This window comes from Centruroides sculpturatus, unplaced genomic scaffold (genome assembly GCF_000671375.1).
Source record: "Centruroides sculpturatus isolate CEXI.00-Female unplaced genomic scaffold, Cexi_2.0 scaffold1551, whole genome shotgun sequence".
Lineage (NCBI taxonomy): Eukaryota > Metazoa > Arthropoda > Arachnida > Scorpiones > Buthidae > Centruroides > Centruroides sculpturatus.
Genome location: NW_019385893.1, coordinates 59,359 through 87,223, shown reverse-complemented (window position 1 = coordinate 87,223; position 27,865 = coordinate 59,359). Strand labels below are relative to the sequence as shown.

General features: G+C 27.7%; 1 protein-coding gene across 1 annotated transcript in view; it reads right to left on the bottom strand.

Moving 5' to 3' along the window:
- Positions 1-427: 427 nt before the first annotated feature.
- Positions 428-27,865, bottom strand: part of LOC111612446 (transmembrane protein adipocyte-associated 1-like) — a 33,811-nt gene continuing 6,373 nt past the window's right edge. Inside the window, exons 2-12 of the mRNA XM_023353661.1 lie at positions 19,120-19,359; positions 18,916-19,048; positions 17,659-17,748; positions 14,467-14,539; positions 12,957-13,036; positions 11,224-11,340; positions 8,957-9,017; positions 7,179-7,281; positions 1,948-2,028; positions 1,737-1,866; positions 428-1,663 (exon numbers count right to left, since the gene is read on the bottom strand). Of these exons, the coding sequence (XP_023209429.1) occupies positions 1,478-1,663; positions 1,737-1,866; positions 1,948-2,028; positions 7,179-7,281; positions 8,957-9,017; positions 11,224-11,340; positions 12,957-13,036; positions 14,467-14,539; positions 17,659-17,748; positions 18,916-19,048; positions 19,120-19,211 (1,146 nt within the window). The 5' untranslated portion in view covers positions 19,212-19,359 and the 3' untranslated portion in view covers positions 428-1,477. The remainder of the gene's footprint in view (positions 1,664-1,736; positions 1,867-1,947; positions 2,029-7,178; positions 7,282-8,956; positions 9,018-11,223; positions 11,341-12,956; positions 13,037-14,466; positions 14,540-17,658; positions 17,749-18,915; positions 19,049-19,119; positions 19,360-27,865) is intronic.

Here is a 27,865-nt window from a genome sequence, read left to right as displayed (position 1 = left end):
AACCACTAAAAGTAATCTAAATTGTAAGATAATTAGTGTTATTTGTACACAAAGTCAACTAATTCTTAAACCAGCAAAGAATTGTTTTTCACCAAAAAATTTATCAGAAAATTCAAACAATATTACAAAATTTAATTTCATAAATTATCTTTAACAAGTGTTAATTAGATAACAATATATAAGTTGTTAAATAATGTTTTTAAATATCATTAAAATAAACAATAAAGTAAGTAAATTATTTATAATATCTTTTAATTGAATAGAAAATATTAAAATAAAAAATTCTCTTACAGCAAAAAGGTTTTAGATGAAGATAAGTAATTATTAATTTGAATATTCGTAAGGAAAATTATAGCATAATAATAATAATAATAATAGAAAACTATAAGAAAATTAATTATGTAAATCAAAATCAATGATAAAAGAATTTTATTGCAAATCTGTTTTTAATTTAATTTTTTATACATCAATAGAGATAATTACAATACAAGAAATCTTAATTAAAATTCTTTTATAATTTGTTTGTGAATCGTAACATGATTTAATTCTATACTTTGAATATTAACCGATATCATTTTCATCTTTTTTTTTGTTTTTTTCACAATTACTCTTCACTTTTTCTATGATATATTTATTATTTACACATTACATTCAACTCAACTATACAAAATAAGTTTTGGGCCATATGTAATCATATACAAAATATGGTGAAAAAGTTGATTAAAATAATTATTGTGTATTGCGATACTGAATATACACGTTTTAAATAATAATTCTTTACACCTTTATCTTTATGTTTGCTCCTTGTGTCACATAGAATAAATGCAAAAATTAAATTTTAAAAAATATAACATTATTTAAAAATATATCCTCTGTGACCTCACAGAATAATTTATTGATTTCGAGGAAATTAATAAAAGCTTTGGTAACTACATTAAATTGGAGTAATCTAGATCTAAATTTCTCTTTAAGAATTTAAATTATTACAGATTACGTCTATGACAGACTAATGTATAAGGAAATGTTACACAGATGTACTTGACTACAATTTTTGGAGGTCAAAGAAAGTGGAACATTAAACAATAGATAGTATAAATAGAATTTATCACAGTTTCATAATTGCAACAATAATGATGAAACAAAGTATCTTGAATTCTTGAAGCATTACAAAAAGAGTAATTATAACAGATCACGTATTATTACAGCAAGTTTTTTTAATGTGCTATATATATACATATATATATTTTCACATATATATATTTATATATTTGCATTATCACTCGAAAATATTTTAACTCCTTATTCTCTTGAGCTCTCTTTGGAATCGTATCTTACAATGATATTCTTTTTCCAGATGACAGATTGTTAATTATAATAACTGGAATTATAAACTGATCTGGAAGAATTCACTTCAAAATCTTTGTGATTGCACAAGCACACATATATAAATACAAATTTTGATGTCTATATTGTACTATCATGGTGAAACCACATTACCATTGCTAGCAGTTTGTCTTTGGTAATGCTGTGGTGAGGTGTTAATGCTACCAGATATTGCAGGGGCATCAAATCCTGGAAAGCTATCTGGTGATTGGAGTGAATGAGTATAAAGTGGATTGATGTTAGAAGAATCAAAGTGTGTGCTATCATAGAGTGAATTATTCTGAAAAAATATTTATATTTATAATTTTAATATCAGATATCATCATATACTAAAAGATCGTTTAAGAAAATACCTGATAAATATAATCTGAATCAGTTTTTAATGATGAACAAGATAACTGATGAGGTAAACTAACAGTGTCATCTTCAACCACATCATCTACTTGGGCTTTATATGAAAACATGATACTTGGTTGTGAAATACTGAAATATGCAATCGTTGTTGAATTTCAATACAAAATTGCAGGTTAAATACGAACAAATTACAAAATATTTTCGTCTTACCTAAAGAAATCGGCCAAGAAAGTTCGATACACTAAAGGAGTAAATACGGTAAAGTATATATATGTTGTAATGTCCACAACACTACAAAAGAAAAGAAATGCACAACTTTATTTTCATTTNCGTCTTGCACGTCGCTTTTTCTTAACAATTCCATTGTTATGTAACACTTCCATTGTTACTTAAAACTTCCATTGCTACTTAACACTTCCATTGTTGATGGAAGTGTTAAGCCTCAATCCTGTCCCTCTCCCCGTGGGGAGGAATTTCAAAAAATCCCTTCTTAGTGTGCATTCTCGTAATGTACCCTAACTGTGTACCAAATTTCAACTTTCAACTCCTAACCGTTTGGGCTCTGCACTTATTATTATTATCATTATTAACCCGTCTCGATTATATATATAGATAACTAACCAAATATAAAGCAAAAAAGCCCCGAAAACATTAGTAGAGCAAGAGACAACTTGGGTGCACAACAAATAGTATTTACATAACAAGCACGTTTTTTCACAGCATCTGCAGTTTGAACATAGAAGCATTGTTTGAACTCTGGAACACTTGAAGTTAGAATCATTTAAAGTACAAGATACCACTGTATATAGATAATATCCATTATATTAATGTTAAAATTAATATTTTAATATAGATGCTTACCATAGACCATTGTTTATTTTTTTTAAAATTAAACCACTTCCAATACTCTGCAAAATATTTAGAATAAAATAATAATTTGTGGATGATCCTCACACAATGTTAAAGTTTATTGAATTATCATCATAAGATGGTATTTTATAACAAATTTAACCTAACTAAATAAATAAAAAATTTCAGTGTTTCAATCAAATGAAAAGATAATGTGGCTTAACTTGATCAGTCAAACAAACCACTGTCAGTAATACGGACAGTAAATCATTTTCTTATATTTTATACTCATTTCAAACTTAACATCCTATAAATTTTCAAAATTAACATCTTCAAACACTGAACACCTAGGAACCTACATGATTTCTAAATATTCTTTAAAAATTAATACAGCATAATAATGATCAAATAATTGAACTGTAAACATTTCTTAACTTCAATTAATAAGTAATGTAGTTTTTTTAAATATAAAAGTATTTCAACAACCAGATGGCTGAGATGGTTAAGGTATTGGCCTACCACTTCAGAAATCCGGGATCAAATCCAAGCAAATAACCTGAGGAATTTTTTACAAGCTGTAAGTCCCAGAGTCTGTCCTCATCATTTGGCCATCTCCACCATAGGTCTGGTTTGGCCAGACCTATGGTGGGGTCTGGTTTGAGTCTGGTAAGTCTGTTTTCTATGCCAAGATCATAGAAAACAGACCCAAAGGGCAGAGTCAAAAATGAAAAAATGTATATAGAAATATTTTTAAATTTAATACTGCGGTGCCTTGTACTTCAAATTTAATTTGTCTCAAGAGTCAAGAGAATGTTCAAACTCTAAACTGCTTGATGTCCAAATCAATTTTTCCCATTAGATAAAATGGAAATGAATTAATCTGTTCTCAGACTCTAATCAATACCCAATTCAATAAAATTATATAATATATATGTGTATTTGCTGTTTAAGTGTCTACTGGGACTTATCATATTAGTAGGACTTATTATACTGGTGTCAGGGTTCTGCAAATTGAGGAAACTTATTGAGAAATAAAACAATCTTTATTGTTCACCTGTTTCACCTGTACACACTATGTTTGTGTTTTAGACCTGTTGGTCCCTCATCAGCAGGTTTACAGCCACTAGGTGCTAAAACAAGATTTTATAAAATTACAAATTGGAATAGGACCCAATTAAAAAACTGATGAAGTTATTAGATACAAAATTGAATAAATTAAAAAAACAACAATTAATAATGGAAGAAGACATTAAAAAAGTAAAAAGAAAAGATAACAGAACATCAAGATTTAATATCAGAGTGAAAATACATAAAGAACCAGTATTGACCTTTAATAGATGTTAAAAACTAAATACGGTAGAATCTCGATTATCCGGATTGTTCAAAATAAACAAAAATTTTACGAATTTGCTGATTTGCACTTGGCGAATTACGATACTGTTTATGTACTTGATGGAATGCATAACTTTGTTTCAACAACATCTCACCCAGCACAGTGGTCGTAAACTCTTAAATATATTTTGCGTCGTAATAAAAATATAACTTGACATACGTATTTATAAATAATTTATATTCAAATTACATCATTTCTATGACCAAGGGCGGCGTAAGGCATGGACGACGTGGGCCACCGCCTATGCCTCGCGGTCCGAAGGGCCTCGCGCCTCGAAGGTTTATGCATTACTTAAAAGCCGCGAACGCGACGAAAAAATTTTACTCGTCATAAAACGATAAATAGTTTGTCAAATTTTTATTCATAAAAATGCAGTTTCAACTGCTTTTTATTTTATAAAATCCGTCTTCTTGCGCCACCAGAGGGCCTTTTAAACAATAGGTAGTCTGTTAGCGTTGGTCAGTAGTAGTCCAAATTCAATACGAACGTTTGTTTCTTGAAAATTTGATCACGATTTAAATACAGTATTTATTTTTAATATTACCGATATGTCATCGAAAAGAAAATGTGTTGTATTATCATTAAAAGACAAATTAAAGTATTTGTTTCGATTATCCGAATTTTTCCTTATCCAGACTACCTTCATCCCCAATTAGTCTGGATAATCGAGGTTCTACTGTATATTATAATTTAGAAAAATTCTTAAAAAATAAACTAAATTCATTAGAAATATCAAATTATAGTCTTAAAAATGTAGATGAATTGTTAAACAGATCAAAAAATAATAAGTTAGTTATTAATAGCAACATGAAATTGGTATCATTAGATATAAAAGATATGTCTCCTAGTATAACTAAAGATGATATTAAAAATTTGTTATTAAGAATAAATGCTCCACAATGGATAATCAAATTACCGTATATCTGTGCAGATAAGATGATAGTTGAATCATAAAAAAAGACCCCCAAAATCTGGGGTCGTCTTATAGGACAGATATAAAAAAATTAGATGAAATTAATTGGCTGTAAACCTGATGATGAGGGACATTAAGGTATGAAACAAAAACATAGTGTGTACAGGTGAAACAATATAGATTGTTTTTTCTGAATAAGTTTCTTCAATTCATAGAACCCAGACACCAGTATAATAAGTCCTACTAATATGATATGTCCCAGTACACACTGAATGAAACAAAAACATAGTGTGTACAGGTGAAACAATATAGATTGTTTTTTCTGAATAAGTTTCTTCAATTCATAGAACCCAGACACCAGTATAATAAGTCCTACTAATATGATATGTCCCAGTACACACTGAATGAAACAAAAACATAGTGTGTACAGGTGAAACAATATAGATTGTTTTTTCTGAATAAGTTTCTTCAATTCATAGAACCCAGACACCAGTATAATAAGTCCTACTAATATGATATGTCCCAGTACACACTTATATAATAAATTGTATAATAAGGACACAGAAGCATATGAATTAATAGCAAATACACATAATTTAAGGTGAAAATAGCACAATTAAATGTTCTAAATAAAAATTAAAACAATAAATAAAATATTTAAATATTGCATAATAAGCTGAAAATTGCATTTACTGGTCACAAACCATTTGGCATTTTGAATGTGGCACTAGATCCACTCACATGTACTAGCTTCACGCTTTATGATAAGTTATTTTTCTATCTCAATTAACAATACTACAACCTTCCTCTTAAGCTAGGCTTCTTTGCTTCCATACTCTTCTTGAATGCCATGGTTAAAAGTTAGGGGTTATATATGTATGTATATATATATAAACATTAAACATTAATTAGTTAATAGGCCAACTGATTTGCCTTTCTTCCAGACTTATCATATCATTCTCATAATGACAGCTTTACTTCATAATATAACCTTTATTTTGGGTACTTTTTCTATTGGTAACCCTTTTCAGTCTTACAACTTTTCAATCTACAAATGATATATTTGGTTAGTTTCATATATATATATACTAGCAGGTAGGCCTGGCATTGCTTGGGCAAAAGTAACGATAGTGAAGATTAAGATTATTACGTTACAGTCAACCTTACCCGTTTTCACAGAATGCAAGAATTGGGTCCCCCTGTTTCCGGACTAATTAGAGAATTTTTAGATGGGTCTAAAAATATGTTTGATTTCCCGCAAAAACGAAAAAAACTGCATCTGCGTCTTGCACGTCGCTTTTTCTTAACAATTCCATTGTTACGTAACACTTCCATTGTTACTTAACACTTCCATTGTTACTTAACACTTCCATTGTTAATGGAAGTGTTAAGCCTTAATCCTGTCTCTCTCCCCCGTCGGGAAGAATTTTGAAAAATCCCTTCTTAGTGTGCATTCTCGTNTAACCTTTATTTTGGGTACTTTTTCTATTGGTAACCCTTTTCAGTCTTACAACTTTTCAATCTACAAATGATATATTTGGTTAGTTTCATATATATATATACTAGCAGGTAGGCCTGGCATTGCTTGGGCAAAAGTAACGATAGTGAAGATTAAGATTATACGTTATAGTCAACCTTACCCGTTTTCACAGAATGCAAGAATTGGGTCCTCCTGTTTCCGGACTAATTAGAGAATTTTTAGACAGGTCTAAAAATATGTTTGATTTCCCACAAAAACGAAAAAAACTGCATCTGCGTCTTGCACGTCGCTTTTTCTTAACAATTCCATTGTTATGTAACACTTCCATTGTTACTTAAAACTTCCATTGCTACTTAACACTTCCATTGTTGATGGAAGTGTTAAGCCTCAATCCTGTCCCTCTCCCCGTGGGGAGGAATTTCAAAAAATCCCTTCTTAGTGTGCATTCTCGTAATGTACCCTAACTGTGTACCAAATTTCAACTTTCAACTCCTAACCGTTTGGGCTCTGCACTTATTATTATTATCATTATTAACCCGTCTCGATTATATATATAGATAACTAACCAAATATAAAGCAAAAAAGCCCCGAAAACATTAGTAGAGCAAGAGACAACTTGGGTGCACAACAAATAGTATTTACATAACAAGCACGTTTTTTCACAGCATCTGCAGTTTGAACATAGAAGCATTGTTTGAACTCTGGAACACTTGAAGTTAGAATCATTTAAAGTACAAGATACCACTGTATATAGATAATATCCATTATATTAATGTTAAAATTAATATTTTAATATAGATGCTTACCATAGACCATTGTTTATTTTTTTTAAAATTAAACCACTTCCAATACTCTGCAAAATATTTAAAACAGCTAAAAATAGTGAGTACCAGTAGAAGGATTGTTTGGCTGTAAAGTTAAAAATATGAAAATTAATTAATACAGTTTATATAAATTTTTATACAATTGTTTACTTGATAATTAAATGAAATCATTCTGAAAAGAAAATCCTGTTACATTTTTGTTTTATTTGTCTAAATATCAATATAAGCATTTTTGATAAAACTTAAAAAATTTATTTTCTGATAAAAATTCCTTTTATTATAACTATATGTTTTATTATTCTGTAATACTTAAGTATATCTTTTCTAGAAAGTTTATTTTAAATAGCATATTTCTTCTGTACTACATGTTATTGATGAAATAGCATCATATATATAAATATAGTGATGTCGGTATTGCTATTTTAATCTAATAAACTATTATATAAATCTTTACAATTTACATATCTTTACAAAATACAAGATTTAGGATTCCAGCTTTGACCCTTACTTTTTTTTTAGAGACAGTACTGTCAACTTCAATTTCTCTGTGTCTTATCATAATATATGCTTACAAACTTTATGATTTACCTTTAAAGCCATTATAGGTGGTATTTTTATTAATTCATAGCCATAAGAAAAAAATTAACATGTTAAAATAATTAAATATAAAAATTCATAAGGTAATCAAAATGTTTTTGCAACACTGTCACTTTGACAGCCAGATGCCTGAGCTGTTAAGGTGTCAGCCTATTGCTTTGGCAGAATTTGGGAGACCCAGAAATGAATCTGGATGGATTAAAATACCCAAAAAATTTTTGGGGTTAACCCATCCTGAATACATTGGGTCCTGTCTCTTGCCACTCAGGTATGGCTGAACTCACAATGGGTTTGATAGAAAGGAAGAAAAGAAAGAAAAAGAGAGAGAGAGAGAGAGAGAGAGAGAGAAACTATTACTTTTTACATTGAATGATTAGTTTTGGAAGCAAGTGTGTGTTCTTAAACATAAAATTTTTTTAATCCAACAACAAAACTTGGCAAGTATTTTTAAATTAATTATTAATTCCATTGTGACAATGCCTGGAAAGCAATCATTAACTAATGACGCTGAACAAAAAAATAAAATAAACTGAGAGAATAAAATTACTGAATCTGGGTTTGTGGGTTTGTACAGTACCTGGCCAAAGGGCTAACTAGCTGTATGAACTTTTTAGGTTTTCTTCATGTGCCTAAAAACTAAATAAGGCCAATTCCCTTAGAAAGTAAACTCTGGATGCACCACCTTGGCAGATTGCCAACTGTTGCATTACCTTATTCCATCAATCTGATCTGAAAAAATAAAAGTAAACTCTCCTGGAAATCGAGGAGAACAAAAAAGAATATTTATATTTGTGATTAACCAGGTCACAAAGACTGTCCCAATAATTTCCCATCCAAACTTCTGGTTGCAATAATTTCTCAAATGAAAACTTATTAACTTATTTTTTGCATTTCACATTTTGTTTTATACATAGGAATAATTCACTTAGACATTAGTAGTTTTTCTTTATAGCAAATATCAATTATGTAGATTATAAGCATCACATTTAAACTGTAGCACAAATTAATATAAAGTTTTTTTAATTCAACCAAGAAATCTTAAAAAATAATTTTTAAACTTCATTGTTTTTTTTAAATCTTATTTATTTATTTTCCATTCTGAGATATCTTATTTCTTGAGATAAAAAATATAATAAAATTACATTTCAATAAGAAATACTCACATGGTAGTGCAAGTCGCTCTCTTAATTTTGTCCATGGCAGAATCAGGACCGTAAGATACACCTATAAAAACTTTTGTTTAAATATGCATCACTTGATTACAGAAAACAATAAAAATGTGCATATGACTTTATTAATTAAGGTAAACAAACTAGCATAAAAATATGCAATTGAAAAATGTGGTTATTATTCATATGATAAATGTAAATCATTCAAACAATTAACATCTAAAATGTAAATTCAATTAAACTGCATGTCCATCTTCAGAAAAGAAACTAGACTCGTATTCTTTGGTAGCAAGATAAATATTCTAAACTACCAAATATTTATCCTGTCTCCTAAGAAGATTACATTTACTTTGGAAACAATTTTAACTCTCATACATTATAGCAGGGCTTCTTAAACTTTTTTATTCACGACCCCATTTATGATTGTAATTTTTTTCACAACCCCAAAAAATATAAAATAAAGATATTTACAAATTTGCAAAAACAATAATGGTGTACTACCATAGTTCACTCTTGTGTTACAATGGAACAGAGACAACTGAATACACTGAAAAGCGACTACACTACACTAGTTCACACTACAGTGTTGCTGAATCATTGTCTTGCTGCACCAGAAGTGACACAAAGCGCAACTCACGAAACCTATGACACAAAGCGTGACATTTTCAAACTCTCACAAATTATTTTCAATATTTTGCATTAAAATCTCGCGACCCCAAGATTTTGCTAAGCGACCCCAAATGGGGTCACAACCCATAGTTTAAGAAGCTCTGCATTATAGTAATTAGTAAATAATAAACCACCAAATGATCGCCTACATATCAGGCTATAATATGGATAATTAAATGAGGTATAAAGTAATTTGACACAAGGGATAGACATTAGGCGCCATCTCTTAAGTAAATTAATAATTATAATTAAATAAATAAATTATTAAATAAATTTAGAACCTTCTGGAATAAAAGAACTGGCCTGGGACACCTAACGTCTACCTCTTGTGTCAAATTACTTTATACCCATCATTTAATTAGCCATATTATAGCCAGATATTTAGGTGATCGTTTGATGGTTTATTATATACTACTCAGGTTTTGCAATGTTATTTGTGTAATTAGTAAATGCAGGAAAAGAAATAATTCAAATCCTAAACAGAAAAAATGCATTTCATCATAGAGGAAAACAAAATCCAAAAACTTTTCTCCAAAAAAAAAAAAAAAAAAAAAAAAAAAAAAAAAAAAAAAAAAAAAAAAAAAAAAAAAAAAAAAAAAAAAAAAAAAAAAAAAAAAAAAAAAAAAAAAAAAAAAAAAAAAAAAAAAAAAAAAAAAAAAAAAAAAAAAAAAAAAAAAAAAAAAAAAAAAAAAAAAAAAAAAAAAAAAAAAAAAAAAAAAAAAAAAAAAAAAAAAAAAAAAAAAAAAAAAAAAAAAAAAAAAAAAAAAAAAAAAAAAAAAAAAAAAAAAAAAAAAAAAAAAAAAAAAAAAAAAAAAAAAAAAAAAAAAAAAAAAAAAAAAAAAAAAAAAAAAAAAAAAAAAAAAAAAAAAAAAAAAAAAAAAAAAAAAAAAAAAAAAAAAAAAAAAAAAAAAAAAAAAAAAAAAAAAAAAAAAAAAAAAAAAAAAAANTAATCCTGTTTTTTATTAAATAACTCCTAAAAACATCTTTTTTAGTAAAATCTTTCATCAAAAATACAAGTTACACAGAATAACACAAACCTATAAAGAACTTGCTGTTGACTCACAATCATACAAAAATGATTCATCATGAATAAAATGATAAACATAGCAACATTGCACACTGGTGCACATCATTGCAAATCAAACATCAGCCATAATGGATAATGTAACCAGAGATTACAAAACTTTTAAATAGTCTTTTGCCATAGCAACCACAATCACATACTATTACATATATTTATAAAAGCAATTTATCTTACACTAGATATATAAAACTAAATGTATAGTTCTAACATTTTTCAAATAAAGTTTCCATTTCTCTAAAAGTAAACTGCTAACTTCACTTATATAATTATATAAAGTAGAAATAAAAAAAAAAGTAGCACAAATATATTCAAATAATTAAAACTTAAAGTATGAAATAATTTCATTATTATATTTTTAAAACTATAAAAGTAAAAATACGTTGCTTTTCTGAATAAAATGATTTTTTCTACAATTATTAAATAAATTATTGTTATTATTTATTTATTATTTAATTTTGATTCAAACTATAGTATTTATTTTGAGATAAGATGATAGGTTAAAACTTACCAATGAAAACAGTAGAGAACTGACAAACCAGAAAATCATACCTCCATGACTAAATATACCTTTCTCTGATTTAACAATATAAAACGTTTCATCTGGAGCAATTATTTCTAAAGCGCCCTGCAAAATTTTTTATAATTATTATTATATTAATTATATCTATGCCAAAATGTTATAATTGTTGTCATTTGTATATAAACTTTAAAATTTTCAAATACTTAACCAATATTAAACAAAACACTGAAGTACTAGTCTTTTTGGGTAATCACAATGTTTGGTATACAGCAGAGATATTTTCCCTTTAGCAAAGTTAGTGCTAAAAGGAATATCTTTGGCAAGAGGAAATAGTCAGTTATATCAAAAAGTACCCAAAGGGGACCTAACTAAAAAATTGTAAATATTTGAATTATTAATAATTATATTTTGTTAACATGGGCACTACAATTGTATTGCGAATGGTCCAATAAACCATATTTGCAACCAGAAATGTTTTTTAAAAATGTTTTAAAGTTAAAATGAATAAATTAAAATTTTTTGGTGTCAATGGAAAGGACTTAAGCCACTGTAGTCCACACCTTGGATCTGTCACTGCTCAAATTATTACATCCTGGAAAGTCAAATGTTAATACCCTGTATATATATATATATATATAATATATACATACACAGGATATTAATGTTTGATATGCTGTAAATTTAAGTAATGAAATCATTTTGTACGAAGCAACCTAGGGTTAAAATTTTTCACAAAAATTGGGTGCTATGGCCTTGATTGAACATGTCTGTGTGGAATTTCTCTAAAATAAAATTGAACACGTCTGTGTGGAAGGCAACTGTCATCACATTTCTACTTTTACCTTCTCTGTCTTATTGTGTATGTATTTTGGGATAATGAGTACTAGATAAATACAGTGTAATTTTATTAAATAAAACTGATATTTTTAGTATATTTACAATAAATGTTTGAAGTGGAACCACCAATTTCCTTATATGGATTATAATGACAAATCACATTTTATTGTACTGTCTCAAAGAGTGCTTGCTCTCTGATAGAATAAAAAGCTAAAATAACACAGACAAACCATTCTTCACTGTTGTTTCATTCAGAGTCATATTTAAACATTTATCATTTGTCATGAGGATAGGAAGTTGATTTTGCTAATTAGTACCTATGGCTGGTACTGCTACTTCACATAAAGTGTAATTAAGACAACTGGCTCTCTTCCCTCATTCTCTTCAACTCTCTGCTCCTTTATACTGCTGTACTTTTCTCAATCCTGAAAAAGCATCTTTTTGTTTTGGTGGCATAACTGTTAACTATTCAGAACAATTTACCAACAGTGAGAGGACCAAAGCACAATCTCTCAAGCCTGGAAGGCTTAAGAGATTGTGCTTTGGTCTCTATAAATAGGAATGAATTAAGCTTTCCATAAGACATAAATTTGTATATAACTTTTTACAACAAATCATATTGCTGTATTTGGTTTTAATTTAAATTTGAACTTATGTTTGAAAATTTGTTTTTATGTCCTATTAGATTTTATAACATTCAAAATTTTCATGTTAGCTTGAAGATAACTGTTTAAAACAACCAAAAATGTTTGCTGGTTGCATTAAAAGATGCTTTTTACTGATTTAAAAAGGTTGCATAAATGTTATCTTGTGATTATATATGTTTTTGATTTATTCTTACATTTTATTTATTATTATTTTGTATTATTAATATTTCAAGTTACCTGTGTTGAAGAATAAATTAGGGCTATCCATGAAGTTACAATCAACACTCTTTGAATACTTGTTCTGCTGTCCAAATGACCTAAAATATATTATTGAGTTTAGCACAAAAATCCAAATAGATGCCTTAAAATATATTTACATTATATCTAAGTTAACATTTTATTACTATGTAAAAAAATACACTCCTTAGAAAAAGTATAAATTATTAAAAACAATATAGAGTATAACATTTCTGCATATAAATTACAGAATCACATATTTTAACAATAATAGAAAATTAATGTATCAGAATTAATAAGCTTTAATTATAATTATTTAAAGGCTCTATAAATATTTAGAAAAATATAAAAGTAATGTACATTTTCTATATGTAAATTACAATAACATTAATATTTACAGTGGAGGATAAAAAATTTTTGAGAGAGAAAGAAAAATGATATTCACAGAGACACGTTAAAATAGACATTACAAAGCCTTATCAGCTGCTTTGTAATTGCTTTATGAAAACCCAATAAGATATCTACAACTTATAATATTGTATGAGATATGAATATAGATATCATGCCACAATAGAAGCTATCTCTTAATTCTGGAAATTAAAGCTTATATGGCCATGAAAAGCCTAAGCATTCCATCCTTTTAAAAATTTATGCAATATATGTCATCACATTTGTCAACATTCTAATTTGGAATGTTGAAATTTTCAATTCTTGATAGATATGAGGCAAGCTTAGAGCCAAAAATGTTTACTTGGAAAAAAAAAAACTCTGCTGGAAAATTTATTTAAAGGTGTGGTTATTTGTGAATTACTTTTTATTAATTTAGTGTTTTTAATACTGTCAAATAATTAACTTTCAAGCAGAATATAAATTTACACATAATTTTAAAATAATCACATAATAGTACTAAATTTTGTTTTTGATTGATTGATAGTGTGTATAATAAAAAGGTTGATAAATGAATTAAAATTTAGATGGTAATTTTAAAAACAATCAAATATTTTTGTAAGATTATATAATTTTAAAAAAATCATTTAAGATAGTTAAGTATCTCAACTTTCAGGTAAACTTGCAAATTCAGTTCAATACAGAAAGTATTGAATTTTCCTTAATGAAAGTATAATGTATGTTTTATCAAAATGTTATCCTATTTACTAAAACTATAATTATTATTCATTTATCTTTCATAATTTTTTAAAATCTATTTGAATGCAAATTCCAATATCAAGATTCTAATTATTTCATCTTCGTTTTATTAGTTCTGTTAATTGTTTTTCATAATTATGAATTGCTTTCTTATTTAACAACCATTATTACATTATCTAACTTCTCAAAATAATGAAGCTTTGTGTACCACATTGAAAATGAGATCTTTCATTTTTAATGTGGTATACAAAAAATCATCTTTATGATAACGAAAATTCTTATAAAAATGATATCAAACACTCAAATTTAATATATAAAATTATTTTTCAAAATATCAATTTTAAAATTATTAATAAAACCATACCAAAGGCAAGTCCAAAAACAAGGACGCTGATTTCGGTTGACAGCAGAAAAAAACGGACAACTATCCAAAGAATCTATAATTATTTGAAAAGTATATTCATATGTATTTGATATTAGCATTTTATTACATTAAAATTATCTTTAGATTTATAACATTAAAGGAAAGTACTCCTTTAATACTAAATACTGAAACATTTTAATGCAAAAAAAAACTATAATGGATAATAAATTATTACAACAGATATTTATTACAAAATATATAAATAGGTTTTAAACTGGTCAAATTATCCAAAAAACAACAAACAAAAAGAATAGGAAAGTTAATGCAAAACAAGAAATAGATTTGTGTTTTCTATAAAATATTCAGTTGATTATTATAACAAGTCAACTAAAAGTGTGAAATAAATAAGATACAGAAGTAATCTTACATGGTCTGAAATAACCATCCCATAACAATAAGAAACAAACATACAGATCTCTATTAAAAACAATAAAAACAGAGAATGTAAAAAAAATTAAAAATAGCTATACACAAACTATAACAAACAGTGTAACAAAAAAAAAGTTATATGCATTATCTAATAAAATTAGGTTAATCTAATCTTATTAGCAATTTGTTAAATCATAGTAAATCTAAAGATTTTATAATGTTTAAAACTAACTGAAAATTGTACTTATATTATATGTAAAATGTAATATTTTGAATAATCGTTATAAAAAAGAAAATATTCTATATTTTCTAATAATATACAATATACAATAATGGGTGAAACTATATACAATAATGGGTGAAACTATATACAATAATGTCATAATAAAATTATGACATTATTGTATATAGTTTCACCCATTCAGTTACAAATTGTTACTTAGTAATTTAAGTTATTTCAAAAAACTGTCATTTGATGTGTACTTAATGAAAACAATGAAAATATATCCAAACTACATTCAAAGCAAGACCTGAAAATATTGTACAAAAGAAATCATCTACACACTAATGTTTGAAATTGATAGGAAAGTCATATCATGTAATTAGTACCAGTTCCCTCAGCACTAGTAGTAAGGATGCCTGAAGATAAAACTTGTAAAGATCAAATACATCATTTTTAGCAGTTTCATAATACTTAATGCATCATTTTGGCAAAAACGTTAAAAAAATCACAGTTTTGGCAGTAAATACTAAAATAAATTCTATAAAAAAATTTAACGTTGACCTTTATTACAAAAAAAAAAAAAAAAGATAACAATTGAAATGACATTTGCACAGATTTATTTTTTATTAATTAACAAAGTAATCCAATGTAGTTTGTTTCATTTTTTTTTCATATAGTTCATGTACTTTTTTTTTTGGATTTTGTCCATGCAAACACTAGACCAGGGGTGTCCAACCCGCGGCCCGCGGGCCGCATGCGGCCCAAGGCAAGTTCCAATGCGGCCCAATAAACGTGTAAACAAAACCGACAAATGTTTTAAATTTTTTATTATTTATTTATTTCAACGGCATAAACTCAAAAAAAAGTTTCACAAAGCCGTAAACCTTTATTCATATTTTATTTTTGAGTGGAAAGAAAATATTTTCAAATACTTGGAGATGTGTGAATGCGGAAGGATTACTAAATAAAGCTGGAGTTGTGACTCAAAGGATTATAGACCCAAATTTGGGAAAAGGAGGGAAAGATGAGAAAGGACAAAAGATGTAGTAGTGAGAAACGTTAAATAGATCTTCTGTTAAGCAAATATGGACCCGTAATTTTTCAACCTTTTTCACTTCTTTATCTTTTGTCCTTTGCCTCTTTTTCCCCGCACTTGGGTCTATAATCCTTTGATTCACAACTCCAGCTTTATTTAGTATTTCTTCCAACGTTGCAAGATTTGGCTACATTGCGCCAAATGTGGCTACTTTTTTTTGTTTGACGTAAAAAATATCATTTGGCGCTTTGGCTACTTTTTGGGCTACATATTATTTATAAATATATTAGTTGAATAAAAATGCACTTTAAAATGGTGTTTCGTCGCTTTTTATTAATTAGAGACCCAAATAAAACAAATATTTGTGTTTTTCAAATAAATTTTCGTTTGTCTCTTTTATAATAAATGAATTTATCTATTTCTAAGTAAAAATTGAAAGTGTCTGTAGAAGTAATTTTTTAAAATATCCTGTTTCGTGATAAAGTTTTAATACTTATTATTATAATCTAGACATGATAATCCTTAAATATACTTGTATATTGGGCCACAAGTATATATTATATATACTTGTGGCCCAAAACTCCTTGACTTCTTGCAATGCGGCCCAGAGAAACAAAAAGGTTGGACACCCCTGCACTAGACTATCATCCTCACATAAAAAGGTGATTACATAACACTTTTTCCACAATGGATATTAAAGAAAATGCCTCTTTACATCTAACATGAGTGTTTTCCAATGGTTTTCATGTAACCTGATGAAAACAAACTCTATTAATGGCTGAAGCTGTAAATACACATTCTGTTGTGAATGCATATGTATTTAATTGATTTTGGAATTAATGAAACAATAGATTTTTTGCTCAAAATAATTAAATGCCAAACAGATTTCTTCCATATTAAAAAACCTCTCTCTTCACTGATAACACTGTGTATCTGAATGACACTGAATAGATGTCCAATAAATCAACAATGTATAACTGATAAAACCAAAACTAAAAATGCCACTTGAGTATGAAAACTTTCCTTAATACATGTAATATGATGGGAGATTTCAAATTAAACAATATTTTTGCAAGTTCACTGAACCAGATAATGACTTTGAATTTCATTGCATGTGTACTTCAAACTATCTAAACTAAAATATATGCAAAATCTTATTTTCTTGGTCAGGGACTAGACTTGACTTTAAACTATCCAACACCAAAATAATGACATTTTACTACATTATGTTATATTACATGACAATTTTATCTGTTTGAAAAAGTATTTCAATTTTTTTGTATTAACTTATTGTAAAAATCAGATATTTGACAATTAGTACCAAATAATCTGCCAAATTTTTTATTGGGCTTTATTAAGGTTAATTAATAATCATATTATAATTAACTTTAATATAGCCTGATAAAAAGTTTGGCAGATCATTTGGTACCACAGAAATATTAGATTGCTAAATATGTTGTTATATTTTAACAAATAGTAAATTATTTAGATTATATTATTTTACCTTATCTACTTTATCTCCAGTATCAGCTGCAGCATTTACAGTCATAGCTACTACACAACGTATACAACTGATAACTGCATTAACTATTACCTGAAAAATATATATTTTTTTAATGTAAAAAAGTATATCAAATGATTTTATTATTTAAATTTAACTTGTTTAATTTAATATACAGAAATTTCAAATATCCTTTAGAGTACAGTAACTTGCACAGGAATTTCAGAACTTGATGAACTTTACATATTAAATTGATGGTGCTGAATCTAATAATCATTCCAGAGAAATTTAAATAGATTTCAGGCTAAAGTAATCATGAATTTTAATCATTAAATGAAAAAAAAAAAAAAAAAAAAAAATGCAGAATAAAGATAGTTATGCACAAAGAAATATTTTTCAAAATTACATGAGCTGAAATTACATGAAAAATATCCCTAGATAATTTCTATTTATTTGCTATTTCAGAGTTCCTCTTGAAAGCACACTAAAATATATTCTTTATAAACATTAGTGCTGAATACTGTAGAAATTTTTTTATCTGAGTAGCCTTTTTTTTCTTACTTAGATAATGCATTGTTTCTCAAACTTAATCCACGAGCTCCCAGGAGTTCACAAATGCATTGAAAATTTTGAGTTCTCAGAAGAAAAAAGAAACATATCATATTGTAAAAAAAATTCTTATATTTACACACTCACTAAAGTTTAAATTCAAAATTATATATTTGTTTAAATTATAGCTTTTTTAAACAAAAAGGGCATCAGTGTTAGTTGAAGCTTTTTAATCACAAATAATTAGGGTGTAAAAATTTTATTCATTTCAGCCTTTTATTTTGTGTTCGACTGAAGATTAATCTGTATCTTAATTGGAAGTATTTATATACAAAGGCTTATATGCAGCCTTGGAATCCATACCCTTTTATTATTTTTTATGATCAGTTTGACTTACAACTGATGTCCAGAACAGAACTTAGTCATAAATCAGGGACTCCAGTATTGATATAATAGTCAATAGATAATTCATCAGCATTGAAAAAAGTGCTAAATAAGTGAATAAGAAAAAAGTGCTAAATAAGAAATAATTTCATTGATTTCTTAATTTAAATCTGTTTATGTATGTTTCATTGATTTGTTAAAAAGACAATACATTTAACAATAAGTAACTGTTATACAAAGTTTAATTATATATTCATATAATTAAAATTTTATTTATTTATAAAATAACGAGATACTTTTATAAATCATGTACTTAAAATTACTTACCAATATGTAAAACGTTGAAAATATTGGACTGCTTGTAGCTCGTAATTTTAGTCGAGCTCTATTGAAACGAATTAATAGGAAAAACAGAAATAAAGTATTTGGAATAATTATGCTTATATCCCAAATACGAACTCTAAAAGAAATAAAATCATCAACTTAAATTCAGCCTTTCAATAATGCTTATATAAAATTTAAGTTAATTACCTAGAATCAAGTATTTCTTCATATAAGATATATTTGCAGAAATTTTCTTCTGGAATAATAGGTGCTACTGTGGTCATATTGCTAGAGTCCATATCTGTGTAGCAAAACTTCAAACTTTCATTCCAAATTTGATGTTTAAATTATTAAAACTTTCAGAGATAAGATGATTAAATTTTTAAAAAGACATTTATATTATTTTTATTTAAATATTGCCAATATTATGATTGAAGAAAAATGTTTCTGTAAAAAAGAAGAAAATATATTTTAAATTATTATAAAATATTATTGAAAAATTCAGTAAAGATATATATTTTCTAGTTTTTAACATAAATAATTATATAAGGAAAGTTCAATAGACAACTAGAAAAGTATCATTAGAAGTTGAGAGAACGTACAATAGCATAGTAATTTTGAAACATGAACTTCCAAGTCAGAGGCAATAGTAACTGCACCTGGCAATACTGTTAATGTGTGAGAACATAAAACGGCACTGATAAAATGGCAACACTCTCTAGCAGTACATGAAGAGCAGTGTAGCATTGTTCAATTTTTGACAAAAACTGATCAACATTCATTGGAACATGCCAAACTGAATTACTGAGTAAAAAGACAACTGCTCGAGTTACCTCTGACTTGGAAGTTTCAATTTATATGCTATTACTCACCCTCTAGACAACCACTGTGACATGGCACACTAAAGTGTGGTGAGATTTTTGAGGTGTGCTGCCACTGCAAATACCCATACATAAGCAATGTCAGACTAGTAGTTCAATCAGTTCTACCTTCCTAGGACACATTTGGAAATTGTAACCAGTGTTATCGGTAACTGCATTTAGAAAACGTGACCTAAATAACCAACAGCATTTTTAAAAATCGCTGTTATGACGTCATAGGTTGTCCTGCAGTACTTACCGAAGTAACCGTGTGTGCTGCCAAATTTTTTAATTATTAAAAGTGTACCACAATAGAAAAAAGGTTGCGAATCACTGCTCTAGACTTTTGATTTGGTTTTCTATTGAATCTGCCTTATATAAAACATTTTCCTCCAAATCAACTAGAGATCTAAAATAAATGTTTTATCGAACAAATTATGTCTTCAAAAATGAAAAAAATATTTTTTTTAATTCTTTTTCTTTATAGAAAGTATTTTAAATTTCACAAATAATGATTTGCTCCAAAAAAATCATGTATTTATTGAAAATGTTTTAAAATCGATTTGCATTTATAAATAATCAAATAAGTTTTGTATATTGCATTATTAATATAAAGAAAGAATAAGAAATATTAATGTGTAAATGTTAATTGAAAAGTTTTATTAAAAAATCTTTCACCTTTGATATTGAAGATTTTTCAATTTCAGAAATTCAAAAGTATTTTATTCTATTATATACCAGTATTATTTGCTTAACTGTAAGATGTTTGAAAGCTATGTTATACTCTCACTAATTCATTATCATTAACATCAGCATCACAATATTGTAAAAGAGCAATATTCTGGGATAATCCTAGACAACTATTTATAACAGTATTAAATGGCTACATTGTCAGATAAAAGTAGAAATCAAAGAAAGATAACACCCCATAAAGAAAAAATTTGCATTATCTTGGTAAACTGATAGATTCTATAATCAAGAGCTATAAAAGCACCAAAGATATAACAGGCACATGGTAATATTTTAACATAGTTTTACTTCAATTAACAAAGCAGATACATTTTAATTCATTTAATTCTAACAATTGCCAGATTATAGTGGGCTATATTAGCACTAGTATTATTATTTTTACAAAAAAATATTTCTTGAGACTATACATACAGAATGAGTCAATTTCATTCAGTCCCTTCACACATTGTTGAGGTAATAACAATTCCACGGCAAAGTCAACCTTTTATTTTAGGCTACTCGTCCACATCCAAAGCAAAAATGTTAAAATAGGCCTCTAGTAGTGACACAATGATAAAATTAATAAATACATTTTAAAAAATTGCCAGGATAAATTTACTTTTACAAAAAAATTATATTATTATTATTAATTAAATGCAAAGTAATTTGGCACTAGAGGCAGGCATTAGATGCATTTAATTAATAATAGTAGTAGTAGTAATAGTAGTTGCAGTAATATAGCAAGATGTAATCCTGTAATCATTTGGCTTTAATATATAACTGTCACAGCCGATTGCAGAGATAGAGTTTACGTTAAACAACGTTTATCAACAGAACGGCCTATAGACGTTGGCTGACTGAACTGCGGTTTAAAATGCGTTGCAAAGACGACAATTGTCTATTTCTGAACGTCCTCTAAACGAACTTCGGCAAAACATTGGCTTTTACTTTCTTTGCTATTACTTCCCTATTTTAGGAGTTGTTCGGCCAATTGGGTTATTTGTTTGTGACGTCAGAAATGATTGCCAGCTATATTCCAAAAGATTCCAGAAATAAAATCTTAAGGACGTCAAAACCATTGTTCGGCAATTAATGATAATCCTTTTCCATTTCGATATTTAATTTCGTCACCAATACAGTTTAAAATATTAACAAATCCATATTTAAAAAATCTATACTAAATTTAAAATTTGTTTCCGGAATAGATTTTTAAGGAATTATTTTGGCATCTTATTATTGTCTCCCTTCATAACTATTAAAATGAATAATTTTAAATATTTTATTATTAATGTTACATTTTTTTATATCTATAAACAGATTTCTGTAATTATTAAAATTGTCTCATTTAACAGTATAATGATTCCAAAATGCATTAACGTTTTATAACCGACACGATACTCGAATTGTAAATAAATGCATCTGATTTAAATTATTGAAGTTTTAAGTCTTCACCCATTTGAATATTGGAATTGGAACATTTAAACAAATTTAAAGTATTTAATTTTGTTATTTTTGCTCCAAGCAATTAATTAATGAATAATTTTGTCGATTTGTACCGTTTACAATATTTATCAAAGGAACAATATCTGTTTTTATCTAAACTTTTCCACAAACAAAGCTACCACTCAAATTGAAAAATCCTCTAAACCTGCTGTCGAGTGAGTCTAGAAAGTAGGTCAAATAACTTGTTTCTAATTGCTGTCTACATTGTGGCAGGGGAGAAATGCCATCTCTGCAATGAAATTTTTCTGAACAGCAGTCTACCCGATCTGTAAACCGCCGTCAGCCTCTAAACATTGTCTCTGCAATTGGCTGTCAGGGTTTGGTTGTTTATGTTTGTTTAATTCATATAGGAGTTTAAGTTGTATTCTTATTCATTGGTGGAAGTAGAAATACCTTAGAGGTACATGCTCTATTCTATTACATCTCTTAATAACATCTGATTACACTCATCATCAAATACGATTAAGACACTGATTTGTTACATCATTCCAGGCTTTTCATAGTGCCAATTGATTTCATAATGTTATATTCCAGAAACCTTTGGTAAATACTTGTTCCTTATCATTAATCTCAACTGAGTAAAAGTGTGTCACAGTTAATAAGCTTTAAAATTTCCTATTACACTCTGAACCATTGGTTGTAGCAACAAATTAATATTAAGTGGAATATTACGCTAACATGGAGTAAATATTTGATGTAAGCTAAGATTTCAAAGCATAGTGTGATGCATTGTCCAGTAGCAAAAATGCTTTGGGTTCAAAATCATTTCATTTGCAATAACATTAGACAGTAGAACAAAAAGAGCTGACAAACCAATCAGAAAACAATTCCACTGTTACCTAGACTTTTCTATTGAATTTCCATATTACAGATAAATTAGGTTTAGAGTATCTCTTCATAGCTCAAGGAGTTTCCGAGTGGTATAAAACCATAGTTTTAACTTCATATCTACATCATAACATTTACATCCAGATGCATTTTATCTCAACAATAGTATTAACTGATCCTTGGCTGCTTTAAATGAGAAGCTTTTTTGATCTTTAGAGATGAAAATTTTGAATTGTAAGCATTTTCAGAATAGCTTCTTTCATCCACATTAAATACTAAATTTGGCAAGTAATTTTCTCATTCTATTATAGCTTTTAGTTGTGCATGAAATTCTTCTAGTCTAGGCCCTGCTAGTAGATCCTATAGAAGAATTACTGGGCATAAATATGATATCTCCAAAAATAAAACATTGATGACTCTAGCCAAATCGACAACTGAGCCAGGCTTGTTGATAAAGTGGGATCAGGCCAAGTTAATTAAAAAAATCTCTGATAAAGATAGGCTTTGAATTCTTAAGACATGGGAAATTTATAAAGATCATAATATGAAAGATGTATAAATGGCAAAAATGCTGAATTCATTTCTACAGACTTGGAAATCTATTATTGATAACCTAATACACAGCAACAGGGCAGTCATGTAGTAAGATGCTGTTATAAAATAATTTTGTTACTGTTTATTTTCTTACTTCATTTTACAATTTTATTTACATGGTTATATAGTGTGGGCATTAATATTGGAATAAGAAATGTTTGGTTCTTTGTAAAATGTTTTTGAAACTGGTGACCTAGAAAAATAAATTTAAAGAAAATTCTAGAACATTTAAAAATATTCAGCTTGCAACACAAATCTTCAGTAGAAGCCTGAAGCTGACAACTAAACAGGACTGAAAACATTTGCATTGTATATTTCACATTGTCTTGTTGCTGCTGGAAATGTATGTGAGATTAAGAAATATTAAAAAAACCATGTGTAAAAAAAATCACTACGCATTTACATGTAATGCTTAGTGACTTTATAACTTAATGACTTTGCATCCTACTGTATATGCTATATCAATGACAGAAAATGGTCTTTGATGTATGAGATCACTTAATTACTGCTGGGGTACATGTGCCTAAGAGCATTCATGTAGACTGCTATAAAAGAATTTCATTTCAGAAGATTCACTTACTAAGGGACCTGCAAATTATCTTAGAAATAATTGCACTTTACATGCTATAAAATACAAGGTGATCCTTATTAAAGAGTACGGATTCAGAGCTTTCTGTAAGTAAGAGCCATTGCACAAATAACCAAATTTGATATGCATACGGTCTCGAAAAATAATAGTTTTAATTTTCAGGAAAAAGTTAGTTTACTTCAAAATTTTAATTTTATAAAGTTAAATAAATAAAAATTAATAAAGATTGCACACAAAAATTGCAATACCTTTTTACTATAATTTTTATTTTCTTTCAGCATGGTTTCACCTGTCTTCCTGTAAATCTTAATTATGATATTAATGAAAATATGAAATGGTTTGAAGATCAATAAACCTAAATATCATTTCTGTATTGTATTGTATTATATTGTAGTACATAAACAGTATTTGATTAAAATATATATGCTTATGTGATATTATGTGGCTTATGCAGTGTTTGAAACTTATGTCAAGTTTGACATAGAATAGAGTTCTGTCTTGAGATTCCATCATAATTTGGGAACTATTTGTAATTTGCTATCGACCATACTATTGTTTATCTTGGAATTTTGACACCATTTCAATGGCATCAACAATTGAGGTTATTCCACCTATTTCAATAAAATTAAATCAACACACTTCAAATTTTTCTTAAATTTTACAATAACTGCATTGCAGGTTTACAAAACAAATGCAAGACTTACAAAGACTTCATTTTATTTAAACATCTTTTCAGAATCTTGAGTAACAAACTTCCAGCCAAAAATGTATTTCAGGTCTTACAAAAATAACTCTTCAGTTACCTTTTGTCTCTCTGACTATTTTAAAAAACTATCAATATTTCAACATATAGTATGTTAATATCATCGAATACATAGGTTAAATTATACACATTTAAGCACTAAGCACTTACATGTACAAGCATTTAGTGATTTTTTTTACAGTTTTTACATACACAAAATAAATCTTATCACCAACAATTGGTATACTGGCTATCTAAGGTACTCCATAAAAGTATAGAACCACTGCAAATTTACTATACGAAAGTTAGGAATTACATATATGATGTAGCTACCTTTCTTATATTGTTCAGGATTTATGAAAACATCATTTGTTGAAACTCAGTTTCTTATATTGCAGCAAACAGCAGAAATTGAAAAAAAAAAAAAAAAAAAAAACTGATTTTATCACCACAAAAGTATAGAATTGACTAGTAAACGAATGCAAAAAAAATTATTTACTACAAGATAGTTNAAAAAAAAAAAAAAAAAAAAACTGATTTTACCACCACAAAAGTATAGAATTGACTAGTAAACGAATGCAAAAAAAATTATTTACTACAAGATAGTTTAAGTTATTAATTTATTTGCACACCTCCTTTACTGATAACATTGAAAATGTAATTTGGCATGCTATCAACAAGGTTTTTATGATTGATGCCTCAAGGGAGTTCCAAACAGTGACAATTGCTTGTTTTAAGTGTTCAACATTGGCATACTGATGATTTTGGTCATAAATTCAGTCAACTAAGATCCCCAAATGTTTTCTATAGGTTCCAATCAGGAGAATGAACTTTATTTTCATTTATTTTCAAACCACTGTTTCATATCTCATGATACATGGATAGATGCATTGTCCTGTTGAAAAATAAGAGAAATTCTTCTGAATCTAAGTTTGTATGGCAGCAATTTGTCCTCCAGAACTTATTGATAGTTGGCACAGTTCATGCGACAGGTAACGAATGCCAAATCCAATTTTCTCAATGCAGAAAGGGCGCCCCAAACCATAACACTCCAACCACCAAAGTTCCTTTGTGAAAAGTTCTTGAGCTTTTTTTGTAAATCATGCCAACAGAATGCTAAACCATCTGACCAATCCAAATTAAATTTTTTTTTTTTGTCTGAAAAGATTATCTATACAACAAAAAGGTTGTTATTTCTTGTGCTATCATGATAGGTCTAAACAAAACAAAAAACTTACCTTATTCCATTGAGTGACCATATTTTTCCTAGCAAAATTGAGTCTGGTAGCTTTGTGCTCAGGCTTAAGAGCAGGGGCACTTCTCATTCAAGACCAAACAATGTTGTTTGGTCTTGAATGAGAACAGTTTCTCATTCAAACAGTTTCTTGATGTGCTTGAATACCCAAATCATCTCAAATTTTACACCTGGACACTGTGGAATTAGAAGTTACATTAATAATTCATCTGTGGTCTTGCAGGGTAAGCTTTGAAGAACATCCACTTCTATGCTTTGGTCCATTATTCGCAGAATTTGACAAATAATGCTAAATGACTTTTTTGAATGCTTGATGCTGTTTGCTACTGCCTGATGACTTAAACCAGTGCTTCTCAAAGCTACAATTTGTCCTTTCTTAAAGTCTGTTAAATGGGTACCACTAGGCATGATGGAAAAAAAAATACTTTCACACTTCAAACTTGCGAGAAAGATGTTGGTTCTATACTTATGTGGCAGTATGTAAATTGACTTCCTCACTATTTCGTAGTCAGCCATGAGTTAGTTTCCTAAAATTATGTTTTTATAAGTTAGGTGCTGAATTACATGTAAAAAAATCTATTTCTATCTATTAGTGCATGTTCAGACCTCAAAGGACCAATTTTTTTTAGCAGTTTTATACTTTTGTGGAGCACCTTATTAGCAGTTGAGCTTAAGTAAGATAAAATTACAAGCAAAAACAAAAAATAAAAAATAAAATAAAATAAATAGGAAATTCTACTAGAACTTTTATCACATAAAAATCTAAAAATTGAATCATCCTTATCTGGAATTCAAAATGATATAACCTTTTGTTCTAATGAACAGGTGTGCTATGTACCAGTTACAATGCATGATTTTGGTGATACAGCTGATTTGGTGATATCCAATTTAAAAAAAAAAACTAGAAATTATTTTAGATAAAAAGATACACTAAATGAATCAAAACAGCAAAACTGAGATGTGATACTTATAAAATGTTCATTTGCTATTATAAAAACTGCATGTAATAAATATTGTAACTAAGAGCCAGATTTGTATGCATGTGCATGTCTTTTTCTTAAATATTATATTGAAATCTTGATATAAACTCAATTTCGGTCCAAGTGAATTAAATTAAGATTATCCAATAATTCATATTTTATATGCATTTTTAAAAGTGAATATGAAATATGCATTTATGATTTTTACTGCATATTTTGCAGATTTGATCGTTTTCAGTATTAAATAAGTGTTTTATAAAAATTTATAGCTTGTTTGCATGATTACAAGTGCTATTATTTTTCACATGATCTATAGTTGATTTCTGCTATCAGTTCAGTAAATCTTTTTTGTGCACATACATATGAGAAATATCAATCTACCATATAATACAGATGAGCATGGAATATTTAAATGTTTTAAATTTGAATCATATAACTTGCATCCTTTTAAAGTTTCACAAACATGTTTTACGTTGCCACAGAAACTCCTCATTATCTGAATTCTCAATCTCCTGAATAAATTGGATTAAAATTATTTTATATTTAACATTATTAAATTAATAAGTATAATATTTACATCTTTCCAAAAATTATGTAAATATATTGTTTAATTAAATATAAGCTTAAGGGAGAGAATTTCTTATGAGTAGTTAAACTTCCAGGAATGAAACATACGAAAAAATTTTGTTATATGGCATTCAGTTTAATTAACAATGTAGGAAAAACAGCAAAAATAATGATGAATTGTTAAGAAAGGAGTTTGGATTTTAGACATTTAAAATAGATAGAAAAATTCTTTATTATAATGCATGCCACAAACTGTTTCCTGTTAAAAAACAATTTCAGCATGTTGAAATTTCCTTACATCACAAC